The sequence below is a fragment of the Ixodes scapularis genome, unplaced genomic scaffold (genome assembly GCF_016920785.2).
Source record: "Ixodes scapularis isolate PalLabHiFi unplaced genomic scaffold, ASM1692078v2 PGA_scaffold18__7_contigs__length_3171195, whole genome shotgun sequence".
NCBI classification, from domain to species: domain Eukaryota; kingdom Metazoa; phylum Arthropoda; class Arachnida; order Ixodida; family Ixodidae; genus Ixodes; species Ixodes scapularis.
In genome coordinates, this window is record NW_024609844.1 from 1,782,107 (window position 1) to 1,803,992 (window position 21,886).

Genomic DNA, 21,886 nt, shown 5'->3' on the forward strand with positions numbered 1-21,886 from the left:
CGGTGTTGTATATTTTTTTTTACAACAGCGGAGCCAACTTTGTGAAGTTGTAAAAAAAAAAGGGAGGGAACGCACTATGCCATTTAGGGCATAGTAAGAATAATATATATATATATTAGTATAATCGGCCGCATATCCCATTTGCTAAGTAAATTGTGAGCTATATGCTGCGCTGCGTAGCGTTACTCAGGAAAGAAAATATATTTGTTTACTTCGACTTTTATTGCTTCGCGAGTCCCTCTCGTGGAGTCGCCAGGGCTGGTTTGTCGTCGCCACAGAGCGGCCCCGTGTCCCCCTTAATTGTTCCTCGAGGACCCCCGCTCTGGGTGCGTACCATGCGCTTTGCCTTGCTCGAGCAAAGCGGGGCCCCACGAAGTTTTGTAGCCTTGTTTTTTGTGTTTTTTTTTTTATTTTGAGAAGAAGCATCGGTACTCGTCTTGCACCCCGACGAGGGGTTTTTCTTGGAAGCGGTGTCCGGCGACAGTTAGGGCGAAGGTTTTTGGGACTTTTCGGGGGTATGTGCACGTGTCCTTTCTTAATTGGATTTTGTATTGTATACGTTTGTTTTGTACCGCGTGGCTCCCATTGGTCCAAAAAAGAGCGATATCCGATTGGCTCCTCGGACAATGAGCGACACGGTTCGATCTCGAGTCAAATAGTTTCCGCGTTTCTTAGTGAAACTTCAAGGAGTGTGCGCACTGAGAGATAGTGACTTTCGTGGCCACATGGCAACGAAAAGAACATTGCTGGATGTTTGGCTAGGAGAGCCCAAGAAAGCGGCTGTTGAGAAGGAAAAACCACCGGAAGTGTTGGAAAGCATCGGGAACGCATCAGTGGACCATCTCAAACCAAGAAGCACCGAGAAACCCCATGAATCCGGTAGGCACAATTCTTATACATAGTTCTCACAGACGTCAGCGCCATTACCAGGTACTGACATAATGTTGGTTTTGGGACTGGTGCCGGCAACGTTGGCCGCTACTGCGTTGGCTGCGTCTCTACGACGTTTGCAGAGCACACAGTGCACGTTTCTTTCTTCTGGTGTGCGGTCGCAGTGGTGCAGTCATGCCGCTGTGCGCGATGTCTCGTCCCCCCCCCCTCCACCCCCCCCCCCCCCCACACACACACGCACACATTTAATATATAGCGAGGTCCACTCCTAGAGGGAACACGCGGGCGCACGTGGCCTGCGGATGTTCGGCGCAGACCCACTGAACTCCAGAGGCCGTGCTTACTCGGCGTCGCCTGCTAGCGCGGCCCGGCTGACCAGCTGGAGACGCAATGAGCGCCAGGTGCACTGCATGCCGCCTGACATCCGTGTTGACTGCTACTGGACTCGGAGCCCAGCATCAGTATGGCACGGAGCGCCAGAAATGCGTTAGTGTGTTCCGTACAATTCCGTGCTCGCTGCGAAACGGAGAAGATATATATTGTTACAACTACTTCGTTATCACCTCGTTTATTTTGTGGTCAACAACGCAGTAATTGTGAATATATCCAGAAAACGTATATTCACAACAACGCAGTGGTTGCCTATCTATCTAGAAAACGTCAGTCTCGTAATGAAAGCCCAGTGGACTACAAGCGTAGCCTCGTTTTTCTATTATTTTATGACGTGTTGACCTCCAAAAACGTATGCAACCAGCCCTAGCCAATGAGGCTTTTATTTCAAAACTTAGTGCTTCTTTTTCGACCCACCTTGTCACCCAACCGCAACAATGTATTTTTGTCTTTCTGTTAAATACTGCTCCCAGAAATGAACCGCAGTTCGTACTTCGACCATGTTAATCTTCGTCAATTTCCTCTTTAAAACGGAGGCAGGCGAATCATGTGCGTTGATTAAATTACCATGAAGTTAAAATAGCAATATTTGACTATTTTTCTTACAAAAAATATCCTGCAGGATCGTTGGACACTCCCAGCCTCGCTTCAGGGGATAAACTCGACATCGGCTGTTACTGCGAGACCAGATGCAAGGGCCTAGACGACTCAGTGAAACGCGATCTGCTTACTAAGCCATGGGCCCCAGACAGCGATTACAAACTTCCTGCTGTCCAATCTGGAAAGGGCTGGAAAAGGAAGTTTCAGATGAGCTGGCTGCAAAGATGGCCTTGGTTGACTTACTCGCACGTCCGCTCTGCAGTTTTCTGTCGAAGTTGCGTGCTTTTAGGTCAGGGGACCCTAGGCAAAGGAGATCACGTCAAGCCTGGCGCACTTATAACGGCGCCTTTCACAAACTGGAAGAAGGCCATCGAAGTGTTCAGTGCCCACCAAACAAGTAAGCACCACATGGACGCTCAGGTGTCCGTAGACAACTTTCTTCAAACTACATCTGGAAGCAGGCCGAACATCTTGAGCCAGATCGACAACCAAAGAAGACAAGCGGTTGAGAACAACCGCAAGAGACTTGTGCCTGTGATAGACACCATCATCTGCGGAAGGCAAGGCATTGCACTGAGAGGCCATAATGACTCGGGACCTTTGATGCTCGACAAAGACCCAGAAGAAAACGATGGCAACTTCCGAGCTTTGCTACGGATGAGGGGGAAATGTGGGGATGCCTCCCTTCAAACTCACTTCTCCACGGCCTCAGCGAACGCAACGTACATCAGTCCTCGTACTCAGAACGAGCTAATTGGCATTTGCGGAAATATTATACAAGACAGCATCGTCAAGAGGGTCAACGAGGCCAAGGCCTTTAGCGTACTGGCTGACGAAACGATGGATATCGGTGGTCTGGAGCAAATGTCCGTGTGTGTCCGATACGTGCAAGATGATGAGGTTCGTGAAGAGTTCCTTGGATACGCTCAAGTGCATGATCTCAGCGGTAGGGCACTGGCAAAAGAAATCATCAAGTTCCTGAGCGGCGTGGGAATTAATCTGCGATACCTGAGAGGCCAGGGCTACGATGGGGCCGCGGCAATGTCAGGACGGCTGAACGGGGTCCAAGCTGCGGTACTGGAGGAGCACCCATCGGCATTGTTTCTGCACTGCGCAAGTCACTGTCTCAACCTTGTGCTATGTGATGCAGCCACAGTTCCCGATATAAGGAACTGCATGAGCACGGTCAGAGAGATTTGCTCATTTTTCCGGGGCTCTCCAATCAGAAGTAAAGTATTGGTAGACAAGGTTGGACTTCTTTGCCCGGAGTCCCGGAAGAGGCGCCTTGTGTCGCTTTGTGAGACGAGATGGGTGGAGAGACATGATTGCATATTGGCAATCATCGAGCTGCTGGAACCCATTGCTGCTGCTCTCCAGCAGTTGGACGAGAGTGGAGCTTCAGACAACGCATCTCGGGCACATATGCTTTTGCTTTCAGCATCATCCAGTGCCTTTCTAATCAGCCTGCACACAGCGGCTAAGGCTCTTGCGTTGACACTTCCCCTGTCAAAGGCCCTGCAAGCTGTATCAATCGACTTGCCATCAGCCCTTTCTTACGTAAAGGAAGTAAATGCAGCCTTAGGACAAATGCGTCAGAACGTAGAACATGAGTTCAAAAGCATATTTGACGGAGCCACGAAAGCAGCCGAGTTCTTTGACACAGTGATAGAGCTACCAAGACGCCGGGGTAACGTGAGCATATTGAACGACCCTGAGTCGTTCTATCGAGTTCAGGTCTGCGTACCCTTCTTGGACTATTTGAACAGCCAACTGAAAGCAAGATTTGAAAAACATGAGTCCGTTCTAACTTCTTTCAGCTGCGTTCTTCCTTCGCAAGTAGCTTCTAACCTCCAAGACCCAGTTGCTGAAGACACACTTCTCGACTTCTACGGGGAGGACGTTGACAGGAGCCAGGCAATCGGGGAGCTGAAACTGTGGCGGAACAAGTGGCAAAAGGACAGAAATGCTCCAGCGAGTGCCCTTCAAGCTTTCGACGCGTGTGACCCCCTCTTCTACCCGAACATTCGAAAAATTCTTCAGATCTTGGTCACGCTCCCCGTGACGACGGCGAACGCTGAGCGCTCATTCTCCACCCTGAGACGCCTGAAGACCTACCTGCGCGCCACAACATCTCAAGCGAGGCTTGTAGGACTTGCCCTTCTGTATTCGCACCGAGAAGTGACGGTTGATGTCGATGAGGTGATTCGCCGTTTCGCACTGTCCTCAACCCGTCGCCTGGACTTTCTTTTGTGAACGGGCTTCGGAAACCATAGAAATCTACACCAACGAACAAATCACGTGATATTTTTTATGGTTAAATGAGCTTATGATAGGGAGATTTATGGTGGAGCCGCTTTCCAGTGTTTATAGTCCACCTATCAAGGCGTTCCGCGTTTCTACTCATACATCGTTGTTTTATCAGCCCCGATGACTGGACGCTTCGTGGATTGGGGTCGTGCTTTATAAAATATTTGTTTTTATGATTGTTGTTTTCTAATATCTCGGGTGTCTTCTGTTAATTTACGTGACTTGTAAATAAAAAAAGCAAAAAACAAATGCCTTCCTGGTGAGGAATTTCCGGGGCATCTTTTCTATGTATCATAATCATCCCAAAACCAATATGACAACTTTATTTTAATTATTTAATAGAAGAATGCCTAGTTTGTTACAAAACTACAAAAATGCTTTTATTTCCTCTTGGAGTTTCTCTCCTCTTTTTATCTTGCCCCCTTCTCTCCCGTTGGTCCGGCCCCCCCCCCCCCCCCCCCCCCCGAAATGAAATCCTGCGTACGCCACTGCTGCCAGCCATATCCACGCAGAGGGCGTGGTCAGGCGATGAAATGGAGGCGGTTGTCTGGTCCGGCAAACTTGTAGCTCGCACCGCTCTGTCAGCTTCAAGGGGCGGTGCAACGATATTGAGTATTGGGCTTTCTGGCACCTGTGGGGCCCAAGCACTGGTGTGCCTGTTAAAAAAAAAAATAAAGGAGCAAGGAAATAGCATTACTTTTAAGATTGTAAAAAATTAACGGATGAATGAGATTCGTTATCGTCCTAGAAACGTCACGATATACCGTTACGGTTACTTTCAAAAGAGAACGAACGTCACTTGCGCCAATTTGAATTGCATTATTACTTGACAGCGAAAGGCTGAGGGTATGAACTTCGAGAACAGTTCAGCTTCTACGGAGTAATTTCTTTGTGTTATTAGTTTGTAAGATTTGTTGCATATGGTTTATTATTTTGAAATCTGGTTTTATCGACTGTGCTCTCTCATTTTCTCTTTCTTTCGCAAATAATTCAGTAATTTTTTGCACGACCATAAAGGCTAAGCAATACACTTCAATCGAATAAAACACTGGCTTGAACAAACAAGTCACCACGTGTCTGGATATCCATCCCCCCCCCCCCCCCCCCCTTTTTCTGAACGAATACACTTTTGGGAGTACCTATGGTTGTTCCAAAGAAAAAGGGGTGTAATGTATTATATTACAGCCAACATTAACCTTCAAGAAAAATTGGAAGAGCACGAAGCTGGAATTCAAGAACGTCCACTGACACGCAGAGTAATGACAAGAAAAGCAACAAATCGCGAGAAGAAAATAACTTGAGTGCTTCTCTTTTTATTCTTTGTGTTTTCGCGTATTTTTGTAGATTATCTCTCAAGGACCCAATACGTAATCCGCAAACGTGAACAGAGCATTGTGGCCTCTTCTCCACGAGCTATTAGTTGACCCAAATAATAATAATAATAAAGGACTAAACAAGCTCGTAAAACGTATAAAAGAAAACATTGTGACAAAAAAAGAAAAAAAAACCCTTCTGAAAAGAAAAAGAAAAAAAGACACGCGCGCCTGGTGCGCCCCACCGGGAATTACGGATATTCGATGTTCGCACTCTGGGTTGGGCTACGCTTGCGGCTCAGGTCGGTGCTGTCGTCGGCGAGTTGCTCTTACAAGTCCCTCGAAGCAGAGACAACGAAACGATCAGAAGTCGATGGTAGTTGGCGATCAAGACTGTGAGTTTGTGTGAGCTCTATATGCTGAACCTAGTAAAGATCCGCGCTTTTCAAAGCTGCCATCCGTCTTGTCGGTATTGACAGCTCGTTTCATCGACAAGCAACGTTTTATCGACGGATCGTTTCTTCGGCAGAGTCTTTTTCTCGACATAGCCTTAGAAATTGACTTTGTTGTGGCATTTATGTCGCAGACTTCTGAAGAGGGCTTCAGGAGCCTCAGCAACGCAGCGGTGGCGCATTCTCCCCATTGCAAAGCCTAGTTTACTTAACGATCGGCGGTTCCGACTAGGTGGGGTGCCTACTCGAGCCTGAGATTAAATTAAAACTCCCTGAGCGAAGCCGAAGTTGCCTTCACGTTGCATGACGGGCGTACGACTATGCCTTCGACGCCCAATCGGGCGTCGTAGTAGTAGTCGATTGAACGAGCAGCGGGGAAATGTTGTCGATAAGTCGCGGGTCGACGAAAAGTTGTCAATGAAGTGATACGGACCAAGCATTGGCAATTCACAACGCTCCAAGTGAAAAATACAGACTTACCTTTGGATGTCTAATCGTCACAGCCGAGCGTGGTCGTTTTGTGGACCCACGAAGGTACTAACCAACTCAGGATGAGCACACATCTGTGCTGTCACACGGGCCGTACATCAGAATGCCCCCACAATTTCCTGAGCCATGCGAGGTCACGTGGGGTCTGAGTGACGCATATAGGAATTTCCGGAAGGGTCTATTCGTAGCGGAGCGAGAGGCCTGCTTGTTTTTCGTGCTCTGAAATAAATAATGCATCATCTGGGGTGACGAGTCGAAGCAGTCACTTGGCTAATCCGGAGATTGTGAGGGCGCCGGGAAGAGGATCAGTGTAACGCCGCGAAGCGGTGAGGCTCAGACGAGCAAGGTTCCAACGAACAACGAACGTATTTAGCGGCGCCCACGAGGACCTTATTCCAACATGCTATATGATTGGTGCCTGGGTTGCCAGACCAACCAGCAGGCTCTGCCGTTGCACCCCCCTTATCTTAGGGTAAGGCTGAAACAATAGCCGCGGCTGTTGGTAAAAAAACTTAGTCACACGCGAACTTCTGATGCGGACGCCGAATGTGCTGCAATACGTGTCCCTTTCTCCTTCTGTGTTGAAGTCCTCGGGGATACGAAGGATATGTCGTCTGCTCCTTCGTAGCGTTCTGCCGCTCTCAGAGATGACCCGGTAGGATCTAGGCGCCACCCGGTCTTGGACTTCTTCATTTTAACGATTTGTACGCCTTCCTCGGCCACGCTGTAAAAACAAGTGTAAAAAAAAACAAAAAAAAAAAAACAGAATTTGTCTGGCAGCTTTCTTGCTAGAAAATTTCTGTAAAGCTGTTTTATGTTTTAATTTTTTTTTTTTTTTGTTATTTGACATTCATTTTCTGTTTCTCACTAAACGACAATTTATGTGAAATCACAAGTTCTGTAAAAGCAGTTACAAAAAAATCCCAGCACAGAAAATGTATGTAAAATCACAAGTTCCGTTAAATCACGCAAAGAAAACTAAGGGGGAAGATAATTTCTGCAAGGTTACAAGTTTTATAGAACCAATTATTGTAAAAGCCTAAGAGCAGATATCCTGTTTTAGTTACGTAAATTTACATTTTCTCTCGTTTCTTTCTTTTACAAGTATTAGATATAATATTCGAAGATGAAACAGGGCATAGGCAAAATATATGACCTCACTGCTGATATACTGCCACGCGACATCCGTGCTACTGGGCATCAGAGGTAGTGAAGTATGTATGTAGCAAAGGTAATTAGGTGAATTTTAATACATTTGCTACTATATACACTTTACCGCATAGATGCGTATTTACTATCGAGGGAAAATGAAAAACGAACAGAGGAGCGCGTGGCTCGCTGTACAGGCTGCGCCGCCTGGAAGTCAGCCTGCGAAGTTTGGTAGGAGCTGAGAAGATGACTTCCCAGTTTACTCGGTGAGCTATTTTCTTCAATCCGCGAGAAAAATTACGAATTATAAGAAAAAATTATAAAGAAACAACAAAGAAACCCATCATTGTGCCATATATTCATAATTTTTTTTCACGGACTGAAGAAAATAGCTAACCGAGTAAACTTGGAAGTCATCTTCTCAGCTCTTAACAAACTCCGCAGTTTGTGCAAAAAAAAAGTAAGTACCCCACCAATTACAACTGTCGGCTGCAAACAGAAGCATAAGACCACCTTTGTCCCTTGTACACAGAATGTGGTGTACTCTTTTCCCCTCTTTTGTGAAAAACTCTACATAGGTCAGACCGGAAAGTGTCTTAGCGATCGCCTTCGTGAGCTTAAGAACACATTCACTAACAAAAGCTGGAAACATTTAATCATTCACTGTCGAGACTGTGGCTGCTCAGTACTGCTGAGTAACAGCGCCGCGCTTGGCAAGCACCACAACCAGCTCACAAGAGAAATTATCGAGGCAGAGAATATCGCAAAACATAACGACAAATGTGTTAGTTCTCCGTCTTTTACCTTATCGCAAAAAAAAAAAGTTAGACTACCTAGCTTTATATTAATTTCAATTTAGGTAGCTTTATATATAGCTTCATATCGAAAGTAAAGAAAAAAGACCAGTTATATTCTCCCTGACCTTAGCCTGTAATACAAAAAGAAGAAAATAAAAAAGTGTAAATATACCCGAGAGGGTTGTCAGTCAGCGCTGCGTAAGTGTCTCTTTCTTTTGTGTGTGTGTAGACTTGAGTGACTGTTTTGCGGGTGCGCTGTTCCCCCGTACATAAAATAGATCATTATCGCGTTCCGCAACCGCTAGCTTTGCGCCTGCTTCACGAGTGGTAACTCTGGCGCGCCCGAGTTTCAAGTCGTTCTGAAAAGAGTTGATTTAGTGGTTCTTCATGATGCTCTCTAAGTTTCTAATTGGAACCATATGTTTATTTTCACTAATGAAAAAGTTAATTAACGAATTTTAATTAATTAGCCGACTGTCGCAAAGATTAGCCACCCACATAATGTCCCCCGCACAAACCGCATACGGACTTTTTTTTTTGTAATAAATATGTTTGAATTTGAAACAAATCACCCAGTATATTTCTACGCGACATATGCGTACATAGGCACCTATGTAGTAAAGCGTACATAGCAGCAACTATATTAAGATACACCTAATTACGTTCGCTACTATACGTACGTCACTAGATCCGGTACCTAGTAGCACAGATGTCGCGTGGCAATATATCAGCAGTGAAATCATAGTTTGCCTACGCTCGGTTTCATCTTCGAATATTGCATCTAATAATTGTAAAAGAGAGAAACGAGAGAAAATGTAAAATTACGTAACGGTGCTTTTGGGCTTTCACAGTAATAGACGATATGCGAAACTGCTTGGTGGTCTGGCAGCACTGTGCTCGCCGCCGTTTTTGTATTTTTGTAGCGTCAAGTATCTTGAGTTTCGATTTCTCAGCATTTCCAGGGCATGGACGCAGTGCCACGGAGTTTAGTTCGGAAACGTTATTGTCTTCTGCCTTCCGATCACCCAACGTGCACAAGGGACTAGACCGTCATGCCTTTCATCTTGAGGACACTTTCAAATCTTTTATCGACGCGTATCCGCATGAAGTCGTACTGTTTAGCGATAAACTGCTCCACGACAATACATGCAACTCAAGGTTAGTTTTTCTTTTTTTTTTTTATTATTGGCGAAGATATTTTTGGGTGGAAAGTTCTGTGTTGTTCTAAAGGAAACTGTCGTGGGCAACATTTTTCGGGCGTTAGAAAGAACTCAAATTTGTTTTAGATAGCATTGACCTAATGCTCAGTTGTCGGATGTTGCGTCAACCCTGGCAGAATAACTGCTTTGACTTTCTCAAAACTATTCCCAAGCTTCTTTGCACTAAACAAAAATTTTACCCCAACTGCAGCAAAAAAAAAAAGGAGATTGTGAAATGAAGTTGGCATTGCCCGTATTGCTCCACTCAACGTCCGCAACGCAAGTTTTCACCGCCGCCGACAGGTGGTATTTGTTTTAGTCATTGCCATGAACCGAAGTCGAACTTTACGTTCGATGTAATCGAACGTGGCGTTTGACAAAAAAATTGTAGCAAAATCCCGGCTCTGTGAGTGTTGAGCAAACAGACGCGTCGTTCGTGTCCGTTTTGTTTTCTATTCTACTCGACCGAGCTTTGAATATGAAGAATATTTTATCAACAAACTCTCCTGTTTAGTTTAAGAGGTGTTTTATAAGCCTACCAACGCCAAATCAAGAGTTATGAAACTGCTGCAAAGCAATGAGATGGCTTTGTGGCTTTCCAAAGTAATCATTTTTTTCATATTAGAGCGCAGCTCTTAGGGGCCCGTTCCCGGCTTGAGCGGCGTCGCCGTCGCCGTCGGCGTAGCCAAGGTCATCCCAAGGTCACGTGACCCCCAAGGTCACGTGACCCCTCCCCAAGGGTCACGTGACACCCAAAGTCACGTGGCTCCCCAGGTCACGTGACCCCCGGGGACACGTGACCCCCGATGACGTCATCAGTGACGTCACTGATAACGTCACCGGCATCCGCATTGTCATTATCACTGATAACGTCATCAGTGACGTCACTGATGACGTCACCGGCATCCGCATCGTCATACTCACTAATGACGTCACCGGCATCCGCATCGTCATCGTCATCATCACTAATGACGTCACCGGCATCCGGATCGTCATCGTCATCATCGCTGATGACGTCATCAGTGACGTCACTGATGACGTCACCGGCATCCGCATCGTCATCATCGCTGATGACGTCACCGGCATCCGCATCGTCATTGTCATCATCACTGATGACGTCATCGGTATCCGCATCTTCATCGTTACTGATGACGTCATCGGCATCGTCATCGTCACGTGACCCCCTAGGTCACTTGACCCCCCCCCCCCCAGTACCCTTCCCTCCTCCTCCTCAAGAGCTGCGCTCTAATTCGGCGTTACAGGGAGTTGTAAACGGCTTTCACTTTTTTTTAAATATAAAGATAAAATGAGGGCTCTCTGGTGCTTTCAACTTTTGTGGTTCACTGTTAACTATATGCATTTTCAAATATGGCTGGTGGAGGTGATTAATAAAACTGTGTTCTTTTTGCCTCGCTTAAAGGGGCACTGACACATCAAAATTATATATGTATATTTTTTTATTATCCGAAACGATTCAAAACGATGCCGGGACATTATCCTCAAAATTCAAAATTTGGTAATTCAGTATTTGTGAAGTAAGAAAACAATTTCCAAATGCCGAATTCGAAGTTCCCGCGCGATCCGCGCCGGTGCGTTGACGTCAAATATTGAGGAGTCCTGAGAGTTCACTTTCTTTCACGACTCCCTGCTGTTGCCAGCGCGACCCAAAGCGAGGAGGAAAGGAGCGAGCGCCGTCGGACCGGTTTTGAGCGGTGTCGCCTGTTTTCCGTGGGAGGATACAAATCCAGGAGACGGCACCACAACGGACTCCGATTTTTGGTATGTCAAAAAGAAGGGCCGTAGTGCGTTCGCAATTGCGTTAAAAAAAAAAAAACATGTTTTACGATTGCCGTTATTAAAGGGACCATGAAATGATTTTAAAATCGAGTTTCATCCACCGCACGTCGTAAAAGGTGTGAAAAGAAACACAAAAACACAAAAATAGGGAGCCCAAAAAAATTATTTGCTATAGAACTTTTAAAAGAAAACTGGACTCTTTTGCGCCTTCCTTCCTTCGCCTGTTAACTACGATGCATCCGCGGAAATGGAGCACGTCAGCCAAATCCAGGTCGCCTATTGGGTAAGAGCCTACCTCACCAGCACCGCGATCGTAAACAATAAATAGCCGGCGAATGTTTCCTAAAAGTTTTGTTAAATAATATTCAGATCCACATTTTGTAGCATAATTAGAGATGTGTGGCGAAAATTGCCAAATTTGATAATGCTGAGAGCCAAGCGCCATCTATCGTGTGGTAAACGAAGCAACTACTGCGCGTGCGCAGTAGGGCAGGGCCGCCAGTTAATTGGGTGACGGCGACCGCCGAACATTTATTTTCTTTGTTTTCCTTCCTCTCAAAACTCTGACTGACTGAACGTTTATTTTTCTACGTGTTCTTCCCGCGCGTGCCGACTTCAAGCAGCAAGAAAACAGTACTTAAAACAGACCACGACGAACAAGAACGCTGGATTCACCGACTCCGACGAAGCGTATAGGCCTAGCAGGCATTCCGACTCGGCGCTGCGTTGCTTCGTCGCAAGACCGTCTGCCTACGACCGGCTGGCGTGCTAAATGGAATATGCCCGCGCGACCCTTGTGGACCCTTCCCGTATTATAGTTTGATCACTGACCTCAATTCTAGATTAAGAGGTGAGGAGGTCAATCTCTTCCCCTTGTTTTCCGAGGCAGTGTTGACGAACACTCGTCGAAAAGGGACTCGTCGATTCTATCTTCTTGTTTTGTGTGATATAGAGCTGAAATAAACGCCGTATGGATTGCCTTCGTAACACGGTATGTACACTTTGTTATTGGTATGCCATTTTTATTCTGACAGACTGCACGTCACTGTCGACCCCGGTCCAACCTTTCTTTGCCGAGTGTCGCGTCAGTATCGAGTTGCAATCGTAAAAGAACGGTCCCGAAGCGCTTACCAACAGCGCGAATACAAGACTTCCATCAAGCGCGCGCGTCCGCTCCGAGTGTAAGCAGGTATTTACGTGGCTCTTGCTGACACTCGTAGTTCAAACGTATCTTTTTTAACGTCGGCTCGCTCCTGCATCTCCGAGGCCGCGAAAAACGCCATCTACGTCGCTTTGCAAACGACTGACACGGGCCGGCCCTTCTGCCAACAATGACGGGGTGGTGACAAGACTCGCTGCACTTCCCAACAGGCATACCGGCGTATGGGACTAGTCCCATGCTGTCGCTGTAGCGCAACATATCTCATTGAATTTCGCTCAGCTGCGATGCGGCGATGAGAGGCGCCGATTCAGGATTCGTCGGTGACATCAGCGCAGTAAAACCTACCGGCGCACCCCAACTCGTTGCCGCTAACACTCCCATTCTCCTACTGCCGAGAGAACTTCCGGTTCCGGAAACGGTCTACGTCACGGCTTCTTTTGCGGTCAGTTGGAGAGAATGAAAAAGTCGATATTTCAATAATTTTTTGTGTAAAAGTTAATAAACCGAGACGAAAACGGATGCCTGTTCGGCATTCAGTGAACATTGACGGTTTAATGTAAAAGTTATCTGGAAAAAGTAAAAAGGTCATTTCATGGTCCCTTTAAATGTCATAGAAATGTCACCTACAAAGCTTCTAAATTTCATGATTCTTGACGTCACGAATCAAAAGAAGCGAGGAGGCGAGAGGCGGGAGAATCAAACACCAAAAATAAAAAGGCGCGCGCGCGCGCAGGAATTTTTTTTTTTTTTTTTTTTGCGATGCGGTTTTTTTGCGTGTCTATGACTGCAACTTGCATCGTTTTACACAATAAAAAAATATAAGACCTTTGGGGTCCCTTTAACAGCCATGGTCTCGTCCGCATGTATTGAGCTAGCTGTTCGCACACCAGAGGGGGGGGGGGGGGGGGGGGATAATAACGCAGGCCGTCAGTAAAACGCGCATGAAAAAACAAAACTTTTGAAACAAGTTTGTACCACTTCGTGAAACGATTAGGGCCCAGTGACCCCGTTCAGTAGTTGTAAATGGCTTCACGTCGCGCGATAACGTCTGCATGTTTCCTCGCGTTGTCACCGATTGTTTTTGTCAAAAGATGCGTCTCAGCAACAAATAAAAATAAGAAAATATTGTGAACCCTGTTTACGTTTGCGTTCCCGCCACGCACGAAGCGAAGGTTAATCGCTGCATCCCCAGTGAAACGCAGCAATGCATTGGCATCCAAGGAGGTTAGGAGGGGGCACATTGCAATAGTGGTGAAGCCTAGTCGTAAAAAGTTTAAACGATGTTGTGGCCAACGGGACCGTAGATCTCTCTGGCAGTGGGCCTTTTCCGGGGTTTCCACGGCGCATGCGCGCGGCGGCGGAGAAAAGCTCACCGGAGAAAAGCTCACCGGAGAAAAGCTCACCGGAGATAAGCTCACCGGAGAAAAGCTCACCGCAAAACCGGCAGATGCGGAGAAAAGCTCACCAATATTTTTTTAGCTTAGCTTGATTCTGCGTAAAACGTGGAAATTTAACACAATTCGCATTCGTCACTTCACTAAAAATATCTCCTCGTTTTTGTAATATTCTTGAGGTTCATTGGGCATATTTACTAATTCCTCAGAAATTAGTAATCACCCATTCTGTAAATTAATGAAGCCGCAAGTATAAAATCAGAACATCGTACACCGGTAAAAAAGGCAACAGTTTATTGACAGCTGAGGGTGCGCCGTCGGTAGCTCTGTCAGATAAAGAGGTTTGTTTTTTGCGAGCTAATATGAATAGCGGTGTGTGAATCGCTTGATGTCCAAATATTGTGTAGTGCCTAATAGATAAGTAGATGTTTGTTAATGTAATCAGTGTCGGCTACGCTGCATTCTTTATGTTAATTTCACTAACAAAACTTTAGTTGCCAGAACAGGTTCGTCCTGTCAATTGTTTGTTGTCTTCACTCCGTCGTCGTCGTTTGAGCAGTTTTTATCATGCATAACGTTTACCAACTCACCCACTTCGCTACCTTACAGAAGACTACTTCGTATATAGGTCGCGGGTAACAACGGTGACAGTGTGCCGCTCTGAAGGTCATGAGTGGCTCACCGTAGAAGGGCACTATCACACAAAGGAAACTTGTGGAAACACCAGCACGAACGGCTAGAAAACGTGCATGTCCGTGGAAGAAAGAAGCCTCGATATCCTATTGACAGTTTTATCCTGTTTTCAAATGTTAACGAAAGCTTCAAAGAGAATTTCAGGCACCGCGGTGTTGCGCGTGCACCTTTGAATTTTCGGCATTTACACCTTTGATTTTTCGGTTTTAGGCAGTCATCATTACCTTCTTTTTAACTCCTTCCTGTTCAAGTTCACAAACATTTTAGTTAGGCTTTCGTTGCCTAGAGAGTAAGCCACAAAAAACACTGACCCGCGATTATTAATTTGTGAGCAATATACCCATTAAGCTTAACAAATATTACAAAAGAGGACATTTTATTTTTTACAAAGCTGACGAATTTTAATGATAATAAATTGATATATGTTACGCACGATCCAACAGCCTCCACATAAAAAGAAGAAAAAATATCGGTGAGCCTTTCTGCGCATACGCTCAATGGCCGGTGAGCTTTTCTCCGCATCCGCCGGTTTTGCGGTGAGCTTTTCTCCTGTGAGCTTATCTCCGGTGAGCTTTTCTCCGGTGAGCTTTTCTCCGGTGAGCTTTTCTCCCGGATTCGCATGCGCGGCAGCAGCAGACAGGCGTCCGCCATTTTTGGTGGCGTGGTACGTCCGGCTTGGGGCTGCAGGAGGCAGCGGTGGTCTCGCGTTTCGAAGCTCTCCGACAGGCCTTAGCGCTGTTTCGTTGTTGGCTGCAGAGACGACAGCCGCTTCGTCGAGTGCGAAGCTCCCGCTTCGCACTCGACGAAGCGGCAGCTCTGGATTCGGGCGATCCAGCGATACAATGCGGACGGCTCGTAAAAGCAGGCTTCGAAGCACTCCCGCGTTTGCAGTTGCAACTTCAAGGAAGGTTCATGTTTTTGTTTCTTCGTTTTTTTTTTATTTGTGTGTGAATACAAGTCAGCAGATTGGTTAGGTATGCTGTCGTGTCGCTCATGTGCCACGCAGAGCGAGCGCCTCGGAGTTGGCGTTTCTGGGATAGTGCGTTTCACTGGCACACTTTTTTGTTTACCAATGCGACGGTCTCGCGTTGCTACGCATACTGCCTGTCTGCTTTTTGGTTGTTGTAAACATTGGAATAACCCACAGTTTTTAAATAATTATAAATCATTGAGGTAAAGTGGTTATGCTGCACAGTTTGTTGCTACGTGCACACCCAGAAAGTGAAATGGGAGCAGATCTATCGCTACCACGACCGCATCCGCTGGTCTGTGGTTAGATAAGAAAGAGGAAACAATCATCTTGATGTGTTGTCCTCGTGTATGTATCGAGTAAACAAAAAAAATAAGTTTGCAACATTGTCTACAAGCGCTAAACTAAAAATAAAGAAAAAAAAAACGAAAACAGGTGTGGCCGATTTTGTTTTTTCTTCAGGACCTACAGTCACACGATTAATACGTGCCTGTACGTATTAATCTTAGATATTTACTAAACATGTATTTTAGTAGTGAATTTGACCTTGTGAAATTTCAAAGTGGTACTTTTTTCCAGTAAAAAACGAGACCAACAAACTCGCCAGGGTCAGCGGCGCTCGCAAACGATATTTTGTATAGTCGCTGAACAAGTCCGCCGTTGACCCGGCCAAGTTTGTTGGTCTTATTTTAAAATATAAATGGAACTACGCGTTGAAATTTCATAAGGTGAAACCCACCACTAAAATACACCTTTGATGAGAATTACATTTGTACGTTCAGGCGCCGGTGTTTTTCGGACGGTTTAGAGCAACGTTACTAAAACACTCTGTTGGGAAACTCCCATAGAGACAGCTTTGAAAAAGCGGACCCAATCTGTCTCCGAGCACCGAACTAATGACGAACACAATGCCACCATTTCTCCCGCAGCGGCCACTCGAGGAACTGTACGTGACCTCTATTTTGGCTTTAAGAACAGATACAGCGGAAGAGGTTACAGGGGTGCCACCTCCGTCTCCCCGGCGGACGCGCCGCATCGACCTACCGAAGTTAAAATGCACCTAGGTCAGGACACGCTACCTGAAAGGACCGCTGAGGCATGGTTGTATAAAAACAATATTAATTGTGCCGCAAAACCCTGCAAACTAAAGATTTTAAAAACATATCGCGCCCCTCTTTTTGTACTAAACTCCAATAAATTTCATACAAAAACAGTCTTTTCTGTTTGTTTTTACGGAAAAACAGGCTTTCAAAAAGCTCGAGGTGACCACAGTACAGACAAGTGACAAAGAGTGGCGCTGTTGTCGCATTTAGCTCGGTCTCGGTGGACGCCAGCGGCCCAGGTTTCGACGGCGAGTTTCCCAACTGAGTGTTTTAGTAACGTTGGTTTAGAGTAAGCTTTCACATTTATAAGAATACATCTTGCCAATTAAAATTTTCGAGCAAATTAAACAAATAGCTTACAATTAAAAAAAAGGCTTTCCTTAACTGTAACTTCGTCTCAAATATTTTCTGAATTTACTGCCGGTACTGCATATGACATGAATCCTAGTTTAATGTAACCGTTTATACTTTCTCATAGATCGAAGAGAGCTTCAACGGTGTCGTCAGTCACAACGGGTGCCACGGCGAAGTCAGTCGTCCATTCATTCGGAAACAAAACGTACAAACGGACGAAGTCGTTCGTAGTTAACGCATTAATTGAAAACAAATCTGCTCGTCGCTTGTGTTGGATAGAGGAAAAACAAACGATGAGCAGTGAGCGCATTTCCCGACCGCGTTCAGACAGCCAACATAGCTTGGAGAGGGCAGAACCGGAAGCAAGGCAGGCCATCAAAAACGCCTCTCCTGCTTGCCGATAGATGGCGCCCAACATTTACGGAAAAGTTGAGAGAGCTAGTAAATACAAGTATCTAGGAGTATGGATATGTGATGGTGCAGAATATCTCAGAGAGCATGAAAAGTATATAATAGGCAAGGGCAACAGAAATGCAGCTGTAATGAAAAATAGAGCACTTTGGAATTACAACAGGTATGAGGTGGTGAGATTTGGAAAGGGGTCATGGCGCCTGGCTTTTTGGAAACGCAGTGCTATGCATGAAATCCGAAGTGCATGCGAGACTAGAAATAAAACAGCGCGGAGTAGGTAGACTGGCTTTGGGGGCACATTGCAAAACGCCAAACCAGGGAGTACAAGGAGACATGGGATGGGCGTCATTTGAGAGCAGGGAAGCGGTGAGCAAGATAGAATTTGAGGATAGTTTGAGGCAAATGAATGGGGAGCAATGGGCACAAAAGGTTTTCAGCTATTTATACATGAGGAGTGTAGACACAAAGTGGAGACAGCGCACTAGGAAATTAAGAGGAAAGTTTTTGGGCTATAGCGAAGATACGGAAGAGCAAGCCTCAGTTAAGAAGGAAGTTAAAGGGATACTGAACCAAGGAATTTGGTGTCCATAATAAGTGGCGCACGTTCTTTCCACGAGCCAGCAGCCGCCGGTGTGCGCGAGCACAGGCAACAAAAATGACGTCACAGACCTCCATTCGTGGTTGAGATGACAGTGAAATGTATGGGCTTCGGACCAAAGGAGAATAAAGACAAGTTTTTCATCTACACAGTGGTGCCTGGTGTAAAAAGTAAGCGATGAATTGGTCTAACAAGCACGTAGCTTTCACTTGTAGAGATAAAAAGCCTGTCTTTATTCTCCTTTAGTCCGAAGCCCATGCATTTCACTGTCATCTCAACCGCGAATGGAGGTCCGTGACGTCATTTTTGTTGCGTGCGCCCGCGCACACCGGCGGCTGCTGGCTGGTGGAAAGAACGTGCGCCACTTATTATGGGCACTAAATTCTTTGGTTCAGTATCCCTTTAAGGCCACAGAAAGAGATCGGTGGCTAGAGGGAATGCAGACAAAGACGGCTCTGGAAAGCTATAGATTAAACAAAACAGTTATTGCCAAAGAAAGCATTTATGACAAATCTAGGGGTAGCTCATTGCTGTTTGAGGCGAGGACGGGTGTTCTGCGAACCAGAACGTACAGAGTGAAGTACCAGGAAATGGATGCAGTGTGCACTGCTTGTGGAGAGGAGGACGAGACGGCTGAGCACTTGATACTCTACTGTAAAGGGCTTTACCCTATGCCTACCGAAGACAACATAGATTTAATAAAGTCATTGGGTTTTAGAGACAGCGAAGGGAGAGTGGATTTCAAGACTGTAGAGATTACCAAGCAAAGATTAAGTGAATGGTGGCAGAAATCGAGAGAAAACTAGATATTTTCTTATTCACTGATGGCAAGGGGGTTTCATAGCCTCACTTTCTTTGCAGTGCGGAGGGAATATAGATTTCACATTTAAATATTCTAAACTTAAATGGTAAAACAAAATGGCTAGGTGGCGTAAGCTACCGCACGATCCAAAGGGCTCAGCCATATTCAGCCTTCGATCCATCCAAAGGCCCATTGATCAGTGTTGTTGTTTATTGCCCAGAGGAAAGGCCCGCAGGCCTAAGTGGGAAAGGAATTAAAGGAAAGCGGGAAGGCCGGCGGTAAGGACGAAGTCTAGAAGGCTTCGAGCGCAGGCGTTGTTGGTCGTCCAGGTCTTGTAGGCCTCCGGATCGTCCCACCGTATCCCCGCCTGGAGGACGTAGTGCTCCCGATCCGTCCGTATCCCCGGGCAGGTCCAGATGAGATGGCGAACATCCACCTGGTCCGCCGGAGCGGGGCAGTGGGGGCAGGCGGGAGGGATGCGGCTGTGGTCTCCTCGCCAGGATGAGAGGACTGCCGGTGTGATAGCGCATCCAGTGCGAATGCGCCGGAGCAACACCTCCTGGAGCCGGGACAGACCAGGGGGAACCCGGGCGGTGCACGGTGGTATGAGAGCTCGCGTGCTTGCCCGGATCCTGGTTTTAGTGGCCAGAAGTGTCGCCACGATGTCCATGGGGAAGGTGTGGCTCTGCAGGTCCTCTGATTGGGCTGCCCGTTTGGCCGCCTCATGAGCCGCTATGTTGCCCTCTGCAGGGCCGTGGCCCTGCACCCAGTCGATGACGACCATGACCGCGAAATGGTGTCGTAAACGATGGATCTTTTGAACAATGTTCATGGCTTGTTTGGTCTGTTTCAGGTGCCTAATGGCCTGTGCGGAGTCAGTGAAGATGGTCACTTGATCAATGGAGTGATCTTTGGAGGCTGCGAGAAGGGCTTCATAAATGGCTTGTAGCTCAAGCAGCAAAGGAGATGCGTCCGATGTAGCAAACTTCTTCTGGTCGTCAAGGTGGGGATGAGTGCGACTGACGAATGCAGTAGCTCCTCCGTTTTGCGTACATGCAGCGTCCGTGTACAGGATACAGTGATCCGGAGAAGAAGGGTTTGGATTATAGGCCTTGGGATTTTGACGTGCCTTACGGCGGGAGGTCTTATTGGTGGTAAGGCAGGAGAAACTCCAGGGGGGAAGCTGCTGTATCTTCTCAATGTATGACGTTTCCTTATGACATTCTGAAGCGTACAGTTGATGTTTGGCAACCCGGGCTTGTGTGCGTTGATCACATAATTGTCGTAGTGTATTCAGGTGAGCATGCTACTGTAACAGCTTAATAGGCGTATGCATCGGGAGGCCGGTAATGCTGCGCATCGCTGCCCGGTCGACAGTTTCCAGCGAGTTCCATTGCCTCTCTGTCAGGTTCTGAAATTGTGCTTGGTAGATTATCCTAGGCTGTAAAATGGCCTTCACGAGGCACGTGGCAATCGCAGAACAAGCCCCTCCACGTCTCTGGGAGATGCGGTTGATAAGGTGGAGCATAGAGTGGGCTGATTTCTTTATGGATACGAGCCACTCTTTGGCACTGCCGGTCTTGTGGATTCGGAGGCCGAGAATTCTCATAGTTTCAACTTTGGGGAGTGTTTGTTGACCCACCTTCAGATCCAGGTCGTCTTTCCCTAGCTTCTTGCGGGCAGCATTATTGCAGACGCGCATGTAGCAAGATTTAGATGGGGATAATTCCAGGCCAATGGCTTGGGTGTACTGGTGGAGAGTGTTCAGCCCTCGTTGAAGTATATCTTGATGTTGAGTGTGGTCCAGATGGGTGGCCCAGAGCGTCACATCGTCAGCGTAGATTAGAAACTTGAGGTGTTTGTGTTGTTCCAATTTCCATGCGAGTTGGATGAATGCAATATTAAAGAGAATGGGCGCGAGGGCAGAGCCTTGGGGTGCATTGGTGCTCGTGACATTTCACGTGCGAGATGGATGGTTGATTGTAGAGGATTCCTTGCAGGCTTGCGCGTGCTCCGTCCAGTAGGTTTTATCAGCAGATCGAAGGCTAGCTACGGTCACGTGATGTGGTCACGTTGGCCTGATAAGTGAGGAAAGGGGAAAAATGAGAAAGAGGCGAGGCGTCAAGGGAGCATGGCTTGTGGAGGCTGCGTCATGCCCTCTCCTACTCTTCTATCTTCCTTGTTGGCATCGCATCTCTCGCACGAAGCGCGTTCGCTTGTTTACGTCGGGACTTTGCCGGTCGGGTCACTGGTTTTATTTTCTCGCCGCTACCAAGATGGCGGACGTAGCACTCGTCGCGCTACTAAATGGCACTCTACATTTCGCATATACTCAATTGCTTCAACGAAACGTGTAATATTGCAGAAATTATCTTCCCTCACATTTTCCTGAACTTGATATAACGGAAATTGTTATTTTGCATATTTTTTGTACCGAATTTTAACTGCGATTGGTTTAACAGAACTTGTGAATTTACATAAATATATGTTAGTGAGAAACTGAAAATATATGTTAAGTAACAGAAAAATTAAACAGATAGAAAACAGAGCTTTATAGAAATTTTCTGACTGGTCAGCTGCCAGACAATTTCTGGATGGATGGATGTAACGGGCAGTAGCTAGCGCCACCTAGCCTAAGTCTAAAGATATGAAAGAGTGATCACCCTCACTATCACCATGCAGTGTTGGATATCACCAGGGGGGCTATGTTGCACGTTTTGGACTCCCAGGAGACTTGGGAGAAGGAAGTGACGTCAACGACTAGAGCAAATGCAGATTGGATGTTGACAGAAGAAAATGAAATCAACATACAATCTGCATTTGCTGCATTGTTGACGTCACTTCCTTCTGCCTAGTCTCCTGGGAGTCCATAACGTGCAACATAGCGCCCCAGGATGACCATTGGGGGATCCGCAAGAAATTAACACCTGCACCCCGGGGAGGAAGTCGGCAATTTTCCTCTGGTCAAACCTCGTCGGCGTTGCCCTAGCATCGTGACCAGCTGGGAGACAGGGT

The 21,886-nt window shown here is 46.6% G+C and overlaps 1 protein-coding gene across 1 annotated transcript; it reads left to right on the top strand.

Moving 5' to 3' along the window:
• Window positions 1-725: 725 nt before the first annotated feature.
• On the top strand, window positions 726-19,820 carry LOC121835652 (52 kDa repressor of the inhibitor of the protein kinase-like). Its single transcript, XM_042290078.1, has 3 exons — window positions 726-879; window positions 1,904-3,657; window positions 19,725-19,820. The coding sequence occupies exons 1-3, from the start codon at window positions 726-728 to the stop codon at window positions 19,818-19,820; spliced, it is 2,004 nt and encodes a 667-aa protein (XP_042146012.1).
• The last annotated feature ends 2,066 nt before the right edge of the window (window positions 19,821-21,886 follow it).